We start from the raw sequence: 15,976 nt of genomic DNA, 5'->3' as shown, positions 1-15,976 counted from the left end.
TGGGTATAAGGAAGAGAATTTCAATTTTAACGGTGGAGATTCGAACACCGAGTGAACAGGGTTATGGGGAAACGTATTATAGTATTCCCTGAAGAATTTCTATTTATTATAAATGTTTGTCTGATCAATGACATCATTAATTGTCGCTAGAAATCCTCCAAGCAATTACTTGAGTCTAAATCAAATCTCTAATCCCATCTATAAATGGGAATTCTAATCACCTGAATCTAAACAAGCCAAAGCTCTAAATGAAAATTCAAAATTAAAAAAAATAAAATAACAAGGAAAAAAGAGTACATTTTTTAGTTGGCGATTGGATGATTTCTTCCGATAATATACACCAATTAGCAATCCAATCTAACGAAATGGAGCAAGAGGGTTTGGACTATTAGGCACTTTCAGGCTCCTAAGCTCTTTACACACATGATCTAACATCCCCAGAAAATCTCTAACAATCACAAAAATACGAAGTGGGTTAGCTTCTTCTTTGCTCACATCTCCATGAAAGTACTCAGTAATTTCTCTAACATGTAATAGTACTCTATGTTCATCTTCCTGCAACTCCTTCAGATTCCTTTCCGCATATTTTATGAATATTTTCATTGAATGAACAAAATTTCCACTCTTTTCATCTGCCAACAAGTCCTTGAGTGCTAGATGCTGCAGTTTAGCCATTCCTTCTGAAAGGTTTGAGACTGAACTTGCAAGAACGTCCAAGTCAATTGTAGCTGTTTTCTTGACATTGTAAAGTTCTGTACTTAGACCTGACACAAGCTCTAAACCCATTCTTCTGTAATCTTCTTCCTTTTGTTCAATGGTCTTGCTTTTGTTCTTCTGATTAATCCTTCCCATAATGCTATCTGATACTCGGATCCCTTCTGACCGAATTATTTCTTGGACTACAAAATGGAGTAAGGTAGTTTTCCCATCTTTTCCCTTCACATCAGAAAGTTTAAGGAGAGCATCAAGCTTGAATGCCCTAGCACCTCCTCTAATTGTTCCAACGTTCATACGATTGCCTGTTTTGAGTACTGCTTCGAGTAACTTCAAGAAAAGCCTACTTGACCTGAGTTCTTTGCAGGCCTCCTAATGAAAAATAGAATAAGAGACGGGCACAAGTTGTATTGAAATATTGGTTTTAATAAAACACACAACTAATAACTGGTTTGCTGTGCGGTTTGATCAGTTACCTCCAGCATTGAGAAAGAATTTCTCAGATGAACCACCTCATCTTCAAAAGTTTCTCTATAAAGCATTGCTTCAACTCTTAGAAAGGCAAATGGTATGGTAAGTGCCACTTTAACAAACTTTTCGGCAAAACCCAATTCATTGATGTCTCCTTTATAGTCTGCAAGCTTAGCCTCTTCTTCCTTGGTGGGTTCCATCTTTTTCAGTGCCTCTAGTTGTTGTAAACACAAGCCATCCCCTGCTTTCCACAATTCAAATAATATCAGTTTCAGCTTTGCTTCTGCTCCTATTAATTGAAATTGTCTATAAAACTTTGTGAAGATTTCTAAGCTATACCTCTTATTAATGCTTCACATACTTGCTCAGGAGTTGCATTCAAGGCTTTTGAGAGTATTGTTAAGTTCTGCAGTCTCTTTGGCTCTAGGACATGCTTGCTTGGAGATGGAGTTTTGCTCTTTGCTTCATCATCCTTCCTTGTACCTTGTAAGTTGTATCCAAAAAGTGATTCAATCATCTCCTCATCTATCCTGTTTTGCAAATCACAGATTGGTGAACTCCAAGCAGGAGAGTGTAAATATATTGCAAGTAATGAGGCAGGACTTACTCGAATGAGCTTGACCTTATCTTGTCCCACACCATACTACGATCTGGTGCAGCTCTAACTTTGTCCCAATGAAGAGGCTTTAATTTTGGCAGTGGAGTTCCATCTTTGCCCAATTGTTCATATTGAGGAAGTTGAGATGGTGGAGGAGGTGGGCCTTTGGTAGAGCTACTATTTCCTTTTATAAATGGAGGTGGGCAAGGTGGAGGAGGTGGACCTTTGGCAGAGCTACTATTTCCTTGTAGAAATGGAGGTGGGCAAGGTGGAGGAGGTGGACCTTTGGCAGAGCTACTATTTCCTCTGGGAAATGGAGGTGGGCATGGTGAAGGAGGGGAGGGGATACTAGATAGAGCTCGTGAAGTCTTGGGAGATTTCTGGGGTGATGAAAGCAAGTCATTTTGAGGTGTCTGGTTTGATCCTGAAGAAGAATCTGATTTCCTAGGAGATGATAAATTTGGCAATGGAGAAGAACATGAATCTTTGTCTGTAATTCTGGTAGACAAGGAAGGTGGAGGCGGAGGAGGCGGTGGGGTTGGTGGTGCAAAATTCTGATGAGAATCTGAAGGAGATGAAACTGTCAGATTTTCTGTTCTGAGAATTTCTGGAGATTGAGGAAATTTTGGTTGTAAATTCAAAGCAGGAGTTGAGATGCATCCTGAAGTTGCTCGTGGAATGTATAATTTTGTGGAAGAAGAAGTTGTTGGAGCAGATGGTGATGTCTTAGTCACTTTTGAAGGGGAAATTTCTGTTATATCACAAATACTACTAGCAGAAGCATTGGAAAGCCTGATATGAGATGAATGTGAATCAACAAAAGAATGAAAAGACTCATCATCAGAGGAATGGCCTTCAATGTGAATAACTTTATCTTCAAGGAAAGATTCTGCGCCATCAGATTCATACTTAATAGATTCTACATCCTCATGAACAGACATGATTTCCCTTGTGGAAGAACTACTACCATTATCAAATTCTGATTTTATTATCAGTTCTTGGTTTGATTCATTTCTCTCATGAAATGTATCTAATGCTTCAGAAGTTTGTTTAAGACAAGTATTATCTTGCTGTAAATCCCTTTCTAATGACTTGAGATACAATAGATCAAGAGCAGGATTTAAGCTCACCTTGCTTGCTGACTTTTGGGAAAATATATACTTAGATATACCTCCGGTTCTTCCTCCCTTTTTCTTACACACCGACATCATTCTTGCAGATGTTCTTTTGTTCTTTCTGAATTTTCCAGAGACCCAGAAAAGCCCAAGGACAGAGACAACGAAGGCAGCTCCTGCTGACACAAGAACTCCTGCTAAAATTCTTCTAAATCTGCCTCTATCTCTGTGCTTCTCTAGAATTTTGTGCACGGGTGGGATTGAATTTGAGCGATGAGACGGGGAATGAGAGTGTACTTGGATTGGCATTGAAACAGGAGCAGGAGCTGGAGCCTCAGCTTCTATTGTGGATGAAGGAGATGGTGCTGATGATAGAAACACACTTGGTGGGGTTCTTGTTTTGGAGCTTTTAAATCCAAGTAAAGCTCTGAATTTTTGCACTATCAAAGTTTCTTTTCCTTCATTCTCGTCCTGTCCTGAAGCTTTCTCAATCTGCTTCTCATTAACATCTTCACCACTTTCCATCATGAAATCCAACTTTTGTGGACTGTGAACTTCGAAGTACTCTGCTGCAGCCAAAGAGGAGGCATCAGCAATCAAAATGTGGGGACTTCGTAATGATAAGGAAATGAAAATGGTTATAAAGATCACAATGTGGAGAATCTGAGAAGAAGAAGAGCCCATGTTCTTCAACCAGAAATCAACAAAGCATCAATATCTTTCTGCTTACAAAACAACATTTATTTTTGGGTGGTGTAGGAACTGTGCAAGGAAGAACAGGTATTTCAATCTTTAATGCTACTCCAAGGAATCACTGACCATGGCAGTTAGAGTTGTACTGGATCTTCTTTAATCTTTACTTTTCTATTCACGCACTCTTATCTCCTCACCTCCATAAATTGTCCTGCAAACCACAATTTGTCTTTAGGAGGCTGTCATTATTTTTCATTTCTTGATTCTCTTTCTTATGTGATTGTTACTTTCTTGTATGGTCTTTGTTAGAGAAAAGCTACCTAGTTGATTCTTGTTCTTTTGCTGTTACATCCTTCATATAACTTACAGTTTTGGCTCAGTTTTTGAGATATTAGTACCTAAGCTTCCATGAACCAGACAAAGGAAAAAGTTCCTATAACTTTCCACAGAAGGCCCCACTTTGGTTGGACTTGCCTACCCATCAAAATGGAGGTGTTAGTTGAAGTTTTCTCCAACCCCAATTATTGAATTGTGAGAGAGAGAAATGGTCCATCCCTTTCTTATTTGTACGTGAGCCTTCCATTGAGAGACACAAAAACAACATATCTAGGAGGGAAAACCATCTTAAATGATGAATTATGCGAAGATAATAGATAGTTATTTTGCTACTAGATTAGTATTAGTCTCTTTCAGCCAATCATAGATGGTGTTTTCTTTTATCTTAAGGCACAGGAAGCGAAAGGATTTCAAGATTTTCCATTTATTTTTCCTTATTTTGATTGTGAAAATTACAAAAATTTAATTCAACCAATTTTTTTTTTTTTTTACTAATTACAATGATTTATTCTAAATGACCTTATCAATTATTAAGGGACCATTATACCTCCATTGGATTTATATTCTCTTTGCTCCCTTTAATGGTTTCCACATGCTAGTTGGTAATTGCTGGTTTCAGGCTCACAATATACAGTATCTGCAGTTTGGTAGAAGAAAAGTTGATTTCAGAACCCTTTTAGGAAACAATTAGCAATGTGCCATTTCTTGCCTAACCACAGAAAAAGAGATCATCGGCATATAATAGGGGCAATTGGATTAGCTGTTAATTGCATTAATCTTCTCCAGCCTATTCACGATTAGCTGTTAATTGCATTAAACTTGGAGTGCCATTCTCCATTTAGTGAGAGACTTCGCATTGCGTAATCTTTTTGAATTTGATTTAGGATTTGCCAAACTTATTTAAAACTTGTGGCTAGTCAAACTTGATTAATATATATTCAATTAATAGAAATTTAATTATTGTTCACTGTTTTACTTGATAAAATAATTGGTTTTTAATAACCATAATTATATTTTTTTTTATAAATGAAATTAAATAATTATTTAGGAAAATATTATTTTTAATGATAAAAAAATTATTCACATTATTGTAAAATAAATTAATAACACATATTAAAAAAATTAAAATTAAATAAGTTTTTAAATACATTTTATAATATTTTATTTTTAATTGCCAACTATATAAACCACTTTTTAAAATTTTAAATTAAAAATTATTTTCTATTATCAAAGTTTTTAATTTTTTTTTTATGAAAAATAAATAATAAAAATTTTCCATAAATAAATAAATCTTAATTTTATAAAAAGAAATTTTTATTTATTTAATTTCAAATCAAAATTTTGATTAATTGGATAGATGAAAATGAATTATTTTCAATTGGTTCACAAAATAGTTAAATTAATTCTCGATTGAATTTTAATTTTAATTTTACAAGTCATTCAAATTTAAATTATTTTGATTTCATTAAAAATGAAATAAATTATGAATTGGACAGATTTCACCGGAGTTAAAATTTTATTTTTAATAAATATATTTAAAATGATTTTTTTAATAATAATTAAAAAATAACATTATATTACTAATTAAAAATAATTTAATTGATATTTTTATATTTTTTAGTAAATATTAAAAATATTTTAAATTTAAATATTATTTATTTTTATGAAGTGAAAGAGACGTATAGCAAGTACTCCTCATTTATGAAATGGGATTTTGGATTTCTTTCCATACATCAATTCATTCCATTTTGGAATTGGTGTGATTATTGAAGGAAGAACCATCATATCAAGCCAAACAAGATGAAGGTGGCCTGCCAGGTGCTAGGTAACAAATATTAATGTAATGGGTCCATGATCAATTATAAACCATATTCCACTGTTACCAATCTTGGATACATTGAGGTCCATATCCAAACACCACTCTTTCTTTCTTGGGCTTCAACTTTGAGTAAACTAGACTCAGTTTTTAGCCCAATCTCATCGGGTTGATAAAAAAACAAAACCCACTTTTTATTTATATTTCAAAAATTATTAAAAGAAATAAATTGTGAAGACTGAATTATTGAATTATTGATCCAATTGCAAAAGAAAAAATCCATTTTGATCTTAGCCTGATAAAATCAAATGAAACCCATGAAAGATAATTATCCAATTCATCTTGAAGCTAACAAACAATGTCTTGTTTTGTGTTGGCCCAGCTTTACAACTTGAAAATGCTACTTCTCCAAACTCCAAATTAATGAACAATTTTTTTTATTATTTATGAAGTAAAAATTTAAAGCATAAAAAATAAATTAAAATACCAAGACATTTAGAATAAATTAAAATTATAGTAAGTAAATGATTAAATTTTATTTTTTCAATCATAGCTCAGGGTGAACTGGACCTATAAAAAAATGTTATTTTGCCCCATATTAAATAATCCATTTCTTCATAATGTTCATACTATAGAGTCATTTCATTTGCAAGTATTAAAATAAAAATCCATTGTAACCTTACTTTTCCCTTAAGCCAAAAAGCATCAAGTCCACTGTAATCCTCACCTCTCTGTTAAGAACCAGTATTTGCAGTCCCATTTTTTCGCTTTATATATATATATATATATATATATATATAAGGTATCAAATGCCAAATTGATAGGCACCCACCAAAAAAACAATTAAAAACAAAAAGCCAAAATTATAAAGAATTTCTATCAGTAGCCAAATCCATCACCAGCAGATTTTACCATTGCCCAACCCATCAAACACCAACCCCTAGGTCCTACTTTTCCTGTCCTCTCTCTCTTACTTCCCTTCTTCTTAAGCATTCTTGAATCTTCTTTTTCCTCCCTCTCTTTCTCTTTCCTTTTCCTCTGCCACTCTCATCCATGTATCCATCATCTCCTCCCCCAATGGCAGCAGAAGTGAAGAATATTGAAGCCAAAGCTGAACCAAAACCAGAAGTTTATAAAGAAGTAGTAGTGGAAGAAAACCCAGAATCACCTCTCAAGTGCAAGGTAAATTAAGCATGATATGATATATAATCTCTATATCTGCTCCGAAAAGAATTCATCTCTCTGGACAAATTTTGATTCTTTACATGTTTCTAACATCAGTTTAATTTTGTGTCCCCTAGACATTGGTCTTGAAAGTCTCCGTTCATTGTGAAGGCTGCAAAAGGAAAGTTAAAAAGATCCTGACAAACATCGACGGTAATTACTAAAACCTTCTGGGTTTTTCTTACATACAAACTCTCCTCAGGGCTACCATTAATTTTACTGTTTACATAAAAATCTCTTGCTTGTTTCTCGATTTTTAAATTCCAATCTGGGTTTTGTTCATTTTATTCAATTTCACGCTTACTTTGCCATTGTGAAGTCCTTGGTTGATTTTACGATATTTTTCTTTATACTCTTGCTATTATTTGCAGGTGTTTACACCACAGACATTGATTTAAGACAACAGAAGGTCACAGTACTGGGAAATGTAGATGCAGATACTTTGATCAAGAAACTGGTGAAGGCAGGGAAGCATGCAGAGCTATGGCCTGACCACAAGGAGAAAAAGAAAGGGAAATCAAAGAATAAAAAGAAGAAAGGAAAAGACAAAGAGAAACAAAGTGACCAAGAAAGCGGTGATGAAGAGGTTGAGAAAGAGAACGAAACTGTGAAAACTCAAGTAGTACAAATTCAAGACCCTTCTAAAGCCACTGAAAATGGAAGCACCCATAAAAACGCAGAGATTATTAACGTTGGCAAAGCTGGCGAAGGCGGCACAACCACTAAAGCCTCCGCCGGTGGACAAATGAAGGAGGTGAAGTTTGAGGTGAAACTACCTGTGACCGCACCGGCCGGTAGCCAGTCACCGGTGGCTGACAACAGAGGCGTCAGCGAAAATGAGGGTGGTGCTGAGAAAAGTGGCAGTGTTGGTGGTGGTAGCGGAGGTAAAAAGAAGAAAAAGAAGGGGCATAAGGGGAATAACGTCAATTTTGATGAGGGTGAACATCATGGTGATGCGCCAGCAGGCACTGGATCATCTAGTCAAGGTCCTACTGCCTTTCACTATCCAACTAATCAAAGCCCTCCACATCACCACGTGTACCAATACCCACCACATAACTATGCACCTCCTTCGGTGTATTCAGTGCATTACAATGCAGCTCAACCCTGTACTAGCTACGGTGCATCAATCTATCCCCCGTCGTATTCATACGCGTACATGCATCATCCGGGGACGGTGAGCGAACCTCCACCGACTGATTCGGACTCAGATCTATTACAACCGTCCGATTCATTTGAGATTTTTAGCGATGAAAATCCAAATGCATGCTCAATTATGTGAAAATTCGAGAAGGGCAATGGTGCAATATAACGTAGCTATATGGTTAGTAATGGTGCAATTACTTATATTTCATGTACCTCTCTTCAATCATGATTTTGACATGAATATTTAAGTAATGTTGTATTTACTAACTATATATTTAGCCAAAAAAATTATAGACAATATGGGTATCAATCAATTTTCTGAATTAGCAATTGGAACTTAGTGTATGAGTACTAGCCGATATAAAGCCTTTTTCAATCTTTTTAAGGTTGGTTTTAAAAGTTTATATGAATACTGGCCAGCCATGTAATGTTTAGATGTTAGCAGGGCATTCTTTCTCTCTTCATTCTCTTATGTGTAAAGTAGAGTTGGGATTTTGGCTTATTAGATGGTGTAATTGGTGACATATTGGCATTTGTGCTTAAATTAACAAAGCTATAAATGTATAAAATACTTGTCAAGCTTTTAAGGGCTAAAAATGGTGGAAAAAAAATGAATATTTGACCAAGAAAGTTATAAAACCTCAACCCATGTTGAAACTTGGTGGGGTTGTTACCTCCCCTACTAAGTTTCAATTTAGTGCTTTGTGAATTTTTCTTTTGGTTGTTATGCTTAATCAGTTGGGCTGTAGGACCCTGAAATCTTTCTTGCCACTCTCTTTCTCATGTGTAAAGATAATATTGATTGAGAATTAGGGACATTGTAATTAATTAGAGGTTGATTTTATAAATATTTAATTTAAAATAAAGTAAAATTATTTTATTTTTTAAAAAATTATTTTACAAAATACATATTAAATTATTAAAAATTATGACATCATAAAAAATAATAAATATAAACATAATATTTTTATAAATAATATAAAAATGCCATTTCAAATAAATAATAAAAAGTGAAATTATTTATATTATAGGTAACATAATTGAATATTTATTATATTAATTTTATGAAAAAAACATATATATAATCGGGTAATTCAAATAATTTATTGTAATTAAAGGTTATGTGGGAGAAAAATCATTTTATTTAATTATTTATTATATTTAATTTTAATTGAAATTCATAAATAAAAAGAATATATTCTAGAAAATTTTTTAGGTAGCTCTTTCTTTTCATCAAAACCATCTTTGAAGCTTGTTAATGTCTTTCCTTTAAGATCTTGCTTTATTTAATTTATTTGTACTATTGCATATGGCTCTTTCCTTCTTTTGTACCTCTCTTCCCTGAGTTAATTCATCACTATTAAAATAAAATAATTATTTAAAAATTTAAAATGTTACGTTACAGAGATAGTTACAGAGATAATTAATGGGTGCTAAACCAATTGTTTTGTTAATGAGAAATAGATTAAGAAATCATCATTTGAGTGCTCCTACAAATTGACATTTATATGGGTTATTATTTCTATTTTTTTTAATAGGGAATCAGGAGAATATGAATTTTTGATTTAGTTCTTTCATCACCATAAATCCCAGTTAAATTCAAACATTTTTAGTTATTGGGAGAATTTCAAATTTGATTTTATTAGATGGGTGATACATTTTTAATTTCCTCACTGTATCATAAAAGAACATGGACAATTTTTTTTTCTCCACAAGGGCCACAACTTTGATCAAAGGGGGAGAAAATACCCAAAATCCACCAATGCCTTCCTTTATAATCCCTTACAATATCTAGAAAGCTCTTGTTTGGGTTTTATTCCCTTCCCACTAGAAGGTCATTTGACATTCTAGGCTTGATAAAAGAATCTCATGGTTTTTATATTCTTATTCTTGATTGATGAAATGTCTTTTTGAACAAAATAAAGATTTTTTTTTTCTTTAAGGGTAATCATGGCATCAAATTACTACTCTATGATTAAATAAAAAAAAAAAAAGAAGCTTTTTTTCTAATGCCAAGATATTGGAAGTGGGACTGTGTAATGGGTTCTTCTACTTATGTGTTGTGGTGCTTTTTTATTTGTACAAGCACCACTTTGATAATGGGTTCAAAGTTGGGCAAAATAGGTTGTACAAATTAAAATATTAATGGGTTTTATTATTTTAAACATGTTGAAATACTTTTTTTTTAATTTACTCTAAGAACACTTTTTTAAAAAAAGAAATGTTAGATAATTTGAGAATTTTATGAATAATAAAAGATTATGTAATTTCAATCAGTAGAAATTAGGGATGTCATTTTATTTTCATTTTATTTCTTAAATTTCTTAGAATTTGATATCGTGGAAGAGTATTTTAAAAATATATGAATCATATAAATACAAAATTTGGTCTCTATATGCATATAAACTTATTTTATTAATAAAGAATGAAACAAAAAACAAAGATTTTTTTTTAATTATATTTATTTATTTATTAGAAAAAGTTAAATATTTATTTTATTTGTTGGAATATTGGGAGGGATGGATGAAATTAAAACGATTCTAAAGAGAATGTTTATCCACAATGAAAATGAAACAGTACATTTCATGTTAGTCACTCAAACGTGACTTCTGGTTCCTGTTTGCATATTCCTGTCCATCATTTGCTCTGCAACTTCCATTTATCAGGAAGGAACTTGATTCCTTTACTCTTTTATCCATCTTCTTCCCCAACACGCTCAATTGCCCTTTAATTCTTAGTAGCCTTGCATTTCCTTTTTCCATTTAATTTCAATTAGAGTTGAATTTGAGATTTTATAATAAAATTTAAATTGAAAATTTTATAATTTTAAAAACAATTTAAAAACCCATTTTGTGCATTTCTTTAATTTTAAAAACAAATTAAAAACCCATTAATTTGTTTTCAATTTATGAAGCAAATTAGCTCAATATACAGGAACATACATACTTAAAATAAAATGCAAAAATTGAATCCTTAATAGTTTAAACCCATCCTTTGAGAGGCATCAATGATTTTATTTTACCATAGGCTTAATGGGTACCCTTAGCTTTATTTGTTACAAGTAAAAGATTATGTACCTAAAAGAATTGATTTCTACACCAAAGTTCCAGAACATTAAAAGCTAGATGTCCTACAAACAGGGAACTATAGACCCACTTGAAATTTGTAAAGAATGAAATAAAATTGCTTCGAGCCACATGCTCAATTAAAGAAAATTAATATTCACAAAAATAAACACATGCCCTAGGTTTCTTTTCTTTATGTATGAATCTCAGTCTTTCAATCCCATTCATAGGGAACATCATGAAAAGTTGAACCCATTTGATTGAATTTTTAATTACTATAGGCAGAAACATCAAGAGAAGTCTACATTCAAAAAATTAAGGCAAAATTAATTAATGCTTAAGCATGAATGAATGTAAACTATAATGCCATAAGTGGCATAGGCTTTGACCTTGCTGGCATCTTTGCATAGAATTGCACTAACATAATTGCTGGCAATTGGATATCAACCCCTTACTTCTCCCATTTAATTAGATCTAATTACAAGAAAAAAAAAAAGACGAAATATTTATTTTGTAAGATGAAAATAAAGAAGTTTAAACATTATTATATTTTTTTTCTTCTTTAAAAATTTTGGATATGAGAAATTTGTTGTATAAACTGAATTAACGAGTCATAGAAGTTGATTTTAGCCGTTAATAATTAGGGATAAATGTGTAACACCCTAGGCAAATCCCACATCGACAAAACACGGGAGAGATGCTGGGCTTATAAGTTGGTAGTTCGTAACCCCTATTGACGCATTTTAAAACTGTGAGGGCTACGGCCCAGAGCAGACAATATCACTAGTGGGCCGGGCCATTACATTTGTGATATCAGAGCCGCTCCGCGTGCAACCTTGAACGATGGTGGGGCAAACCTCAGCGAGGACGCTGAGTCCCACAAGGGGGGTAGATTGTAACACCCTAAGCAAATCCCACATAGACAAAACACGGGACAGATGCTGAGCTTATAAGTTGGTGGTTCGTAGCACCTATTGACGCGTTTTAAAACCGTGAGGGCTACGGCCCAGAGCGGACAATATCACTAGTGGGCCGGACCATTACAAAATGCGACATAATATCCTTAGCTTCTTGTTCCTAGGAAGGAGAAGCATGATGAAGATATGGCATGCAAATAAATTCAAACGATGAAAGCTTAAAATGCAGGACGATAGGAGACAGGTAAGGCATGAAAAAGGAAATGATGGTTAATAATTGAACACAAGACAACATAATTTTTGAAAGGATCTGTTATTGGGGACCTTAATGGGCCAATGCCCTTGAATTTGAAGGGATCAGCATTAATAGGCCAGTTTCACATTCACACCAAGAAAAGTAGAAAACTTAAATACACCGTAGCCTTGCCATTGGGTTCATGGTATGCACCAGACTTAACCATTTAGGCATGCTATTGATGCTTTTGGGAGTACTCAAATTCACTACTTTACAGCCTTAAGAAAACGATCATCCAGAACCAAAACCAAACAGTCCGGTCTCAGTTCTCAATTCACCTATGGCTACAAACCAGAATCGAAATTGCCTTGTTGCCAAACATATTTGCATTGAAACCAGTCGTGCCGATCAGAAAACTAGGTATCTAATTAGAGAAATAAGACGTGGGCAGAAAAGTTTTGAAATAACTACCATTTTATTTTCCGAGAAATTTCTCCATTCACCAATCCTAACTATGCCTGAGGCAGAACCCCTGTGAAAAAACCATTTAAACACTACAGCAAGTTTCCAATGGTAATTCCTATTTGTTTGAAAAAAAAAAAAGATCAGCACACTGCAAATGAGTTGACCTATAATCAGTTGCAATGGTAAAATATTGCACTTTAAATCATGGCTACATCACTTCAAAACTTAAAATGCAGGATGATATTACAGAAAACCATGCCAAAAACAAGTTTAACATAAAATCAAACTCAAACTAAGTACTAGATATTAACTCATCCATGATAACAAATAACTACAAACAAACACAAAAGTGCAATGGAATAGCTAGGTAACTGCAGTCACTCTTCATGGAGCAACAACGTTTAAAACAAAACAGAACATGCTCCAACTGCAATTATTGTTGGCGGAGTTCAACCTTCTTCTTTTGCCAAAGCCTGTCCAAGGCACTGTCAGCATCACCCTGCGAAGAAGCATCCCATGATCAGCATGTAAGTTTAGCACCAAACATGCACTGCAATTAGAAAGTGGATATAGAATAATGAATTACTAGGACCCATGACTGCATTAGTCAATAAACCCTAACATCTCTTGTTCCAAAAGCTACATCTGTGCCAGCCGTTGCATCACTCCCAACAATACAGATCATAACATAATAATTAAATGGCAACAAGTCCAATTGTCCTCCACTGTCAAACATGATTTACAAGCTCAAGCACAATTAAGTGTTTGATAACCATGATAAAAGCAATAAAAAGAAACTGTTCATCAATCTGTGAAAGTGTATTTCAAAAGTCTGCATACCAGGCACATAATATAATGACACCAATGCCATAAATTTTTGGATAAAAGTAATTACATTTCGTTTGGGAGGAGTGTAGAGAAGTAAGGTAAAGTTTTTTAAAGTAAGATACGGTAAAGTAATGAAAATGTATGGAAAAATAAGGATTGGTAATAACTAATATTTAATTTATAAAAACATTCCCAACACCCCAACTTGGTGGATCCAGAAACTGAGGATTTTGAATGTTTTTAAAACCACCAAAAACCCTTAAAAACTTTACCTTCCCCATGAAAACTCCCTCCCAAAGAAATCCATATATCTTAATTACATTAAGAAAACCTCACCCTACCTCCAAAAACTTGCTTCCAAACAAAGTGTTATTGTCCATACAAAATGGCTGACCAATATAATCTACACTTCTCAATATTAGATTGTAACTCAAAAATTCTATGCCAAGGATAGATTTCGTAACAGACCTAAAACCTATTTGCATAAATCCAAAGTAACCCATACTAACTGACATTAACATTAATGCAGTTGTTAAAAAAAAGCTAGCATTTCTATCGACAATGCTCATCAATAATGACATAAGAATATCCGACAACTAGGCCAAATTTTACAATAGCAATACCAAGCAAAACAAACCCAATAATAACAGAAAACTAGGCTAAATTTTATAATAGCGACACCAAGTAAAACAAACAAATCCAAGCCTCAAATTAAAAAATAATTCTTGAAGGATGCTAAAAAAAAAAAAGGCAAGAACAAGAACCTGAGCTCGGACGAAACCACAGAGAGCAAAAGTGGTAAATTGACCAGTGTAGTGGCCATTGGCATCCAAATGCCCAATGTTAATCTGGACAGAAGCATGATCCTTGGAGGTGATGAGCCTGTTTGTGGCAGAGCTGCAAAGCCACAGAGATATTAAAAAAAAAAAAAGCGCTAAGACTTCCTAATTCTAACAAAAACTAATAAGCATTTTCAAATCAAAAACACATAAGAGCTTATATTACCATTTCCTGGGGATGTACAGATCCATATTCTGACCCTCTTCGTTCTGCATCTTGAATGATTGATTCGCTACCCAAAAAACCACTTAGCTCAAATCACCTAATTCAACAATCAACCCTTCTGATCAAAACGTGTTTAAATTATTTATCTAAAATTGCATAAAATGAACGAGACATGCAAGGAGATGAAGAAGAGTACCCGATGAAGAGGATTACAACTGCTATAGAAGGTCTTACAACAATGCATCTCTCGGATTTTATATCGACGCCCAAAACCCTAGCCCTAATGCGCAAGTAAATTACTAAAACACCCCGATATTGAAAATAACAATAAGATCCCCTCTTTGTTTTTATCTCAACAGTGGCCACTCTCTCGGGTATGCTTGCTTGAATAGATTAATTTCACCTTTAATTAATCAGAATTTTTCTTTTATTGATTCTTTATTAACAATTTATAAGCTTATTTTATTCAACAATAATGATTAACTATAAGTGTAGTACCGATCAATTATTTTTGATCAATTGTTTTAATTAATTATAAGGTATTTGATAATATATCTATTGTGATAGTGATCAAATTTTAAAAATGCTAATAAAAATATTTTTATTCTTACGTACTATATTATAAATTTTATTTATTTATTATATATGAATGAATTTCTCTTTCAAGTTAATTGTTTTATAATTTTAATGCATTAGTACATGTTTATGATATGCGATTTTATTTTGATTTATGATTTATTTAAAATAAGAATTAAATTAAAATTTTAATACGATTCTGATTTGATTTTTCATTATTATAATTTCAATTTAATATGATTTTAGATTTTTCTATTATAATTTAATTCTTAATTCTTAAAATAATTTTATAAAATTATTTCTATAAAAAGTTATACTAATTAACATTTAAGTTTTGAATTAGATTATTAATATATAATATATTTTAATTATTTATAAATTATATAATTTTTAATTATAAGATGCATATATATTTATAATTAAGTATATTATATAATATGGTAGAATAAGTATATTATATAATATATATTTTAATTATTTATTAATTATGTAATATTTAACTATAAGATACATATATAATTATAAATTAAGTATATATATAGAGAGAGAGAGTATAATAGTACACTCATAATTAATAATTATAAGGTAATACAATGTATTTATGATTATAAAAAAATAAAATATAATATTATATTGTATTTAGTTCATAATTATATATAGTTATATTAAAAGTATATAATACATTTAAAAAAAATATAAAAAAGTGTAAATTCAGTCTTCAATTCAATTTCGGTTTAGTATGTTTTTTGTTTGGTTCTTAATGAAAAACTAA

General features: G+C 32.5%; 3 protein-coding genes across 5 annotated transcripts; 1 reads left to right on the top strand and 2 right to left on the bottom strand.

Moving 5' to 3' along the window:
- Window positions 1-61: 61 nt before the first annotated feature.
- Window positions 62-3,920, bottom strand: LOC110648677 (formin-like protein 11). 3 transcript variants are annotated; one of them, XM_021802999.2, is made up of 5 exons: window positions 3,550-3,919; window positions 1,793-3,467; window positions 1,525-1,715; window positions 1,191-1,426; window positions 62-1,086 (listed from the first exon to the last, which is right to left on the bottom strand). In XM_021802999.2, exons 2-5 carry the CDS (start codon window positions 3,424-3,426, stop codon window positions 358-360), a joined length of 2,790 nt encoding a protein of 929 aa, XP_021658691.2. In that variant the 5' UTR covers window positions 3,427-3,467; window positions 3,550-3,919; the 3' UTR covers window positions 62-357. The 3 variants fall into 3 exon arrangements, with proteins under 3 accessions (XP_021658691.2, XP_021658692.2, XP_021658690.2); XM_021803000.2 differs by having other exon boundaries at window positions 1,793-3,464; XM_021802998.2 differs by having other exon boundaries at window positions 1,793-3,920.
- Window positions 3,921-6,710: 2,790 nt separating this feature from the next.
- Window positions 6,711-8,423, top strand: LOC110648678 (heavy metal-associated isoprenylated plant protein 35). Its single transcript, XM_021803002.2, has 3 exons — window positions 6,711-6,925; window positions 7,045-7,120; window positions 7,339-8,423. Exons 1-3 carry the CDS (start codon window positions 6,797-6,799, stop codon window positions 8,247-8,249), a joined length of 1,116 nt encoding a protein of 371 aa, XP_021658694.2. The 5' UTR covers window positions 6,711-6,796; the 3' UTR covers window positions 8,250-8,423.
- Window positions 8,424-13,012: 4,589 nt separating this feature from the next.
- LOC110648680 (40S ribosomal protein S21-2) lies at window positions 13,013-14,961 on the bottom strand. Its single transcript, XM_021803004.2, has 4 exons — window positions 14,825-14,961; window positions 14,629-14,725; window positions 14,388-14,520; window positions 13,013-13,294 (listed from the first exon to the last, which is right to left on the bottom strand). Exons 2-4 carry the CDS (start codon window positions 14,676-14,678, stop codon window positions 13,229-13,231), a joined length of 249 nt encoding a protein of 82 aa, XP_021658696.1. The 5' UTR covers window positions 14,679-14,725; window positions 14,825-14,961; the 3' UTR covers window positions 13,013-13,228.
- Window positions 14,962-15,976: the final 1,015 nt, after the last annotated feature.

This window comes from Hevea brasiliensis, unplaced genomic scaffold (genome assembly GCF_030052815.1).
Source record: "Hevea brasiliensis isolate MT/VB/25A 57/8 unplaced genomic scaffold, ASM3005281v1 Scaf7, whole genome shotgun sequence".
NCBI lineage: Eukaryota > Viridiplantae > Streptophyta > Magnoliopsida > Malpighiales > Euphorbiaceae > Hevea > Hevea brasiliensis.
Note: the sequence above shows the minus strand (reverse complement) of the source record. Positions and strands in the feature narration are given on the sequence as shown.

Excerpts from the sequence above, each read along its gene's own strand:
- LOC110648677 (XM_021802998.2), bottom strand. The coding sequence starts at position 3,582 with ATGGGCTCTTCTTCTTCTCAGATTCTCCACATTGTGATCTTTATAACC. Across the intron at positions 1,427-1,524 it reads ATGTGAAGCATTAATAAGAG|GGGATGGCTTGTGTTTACAA; the intron begins GTATAGCTTAGA and ends TGTGGAAAGCAG. Across the intron at positions 1,087-1,190 it reads ATTCTTTCTCAATGCTGGAG|GAGGCCTGCAAAGAACTCAG; the intron begins GTAACTGATCAA and ends ATTTTTCATTAG.
- LOC110648678 (XM_021803002.2), top strand. The coding sequence starts at position 6,797 with ATGTATCCATCATCTCCTCCCCCAATGGCAGCAGAAGTGAAGAATATT. Across the intron at positions 6,926-7,044 it reads AATCACCTCTCAAGTGCAAG|ACATTGGTCTTGAAAGTCTC; the intron begins GTAAATTAAGCA and ends TGTGTCCCCTAG. Across the intron at positions 7,121-7,338 it reads GATCCTGACAAACATCGACG|GTGTTTACACCACAGACATT; the intron begins GTAATTACTAAA and ends TATTATTTGCAG.
- LOC110648680 (XM_021803004.2), bottom strand. The coding sequence starts at position 14,678 with ATGCAGAACGAAGAGGGTCAGAATATGGATCTGTACATCCCCAGGAAA. Across the intron at positions 14,521-14,628 it reads CTGTACATCCCCAGGAAATG|CTCTGCCACAAACAGGCTCA; the intron begins GTAATATAAGCT and ends GTGGCTTTGCAG. Across the intron at positions 13,295-14,387 it reads GTGGTTTCGTCCGAGCTCAG|GGTGATGCTGACAGTGCCTT; the intron begins GTTCTTGTTCTT and ends GCTTCTTCGCAG.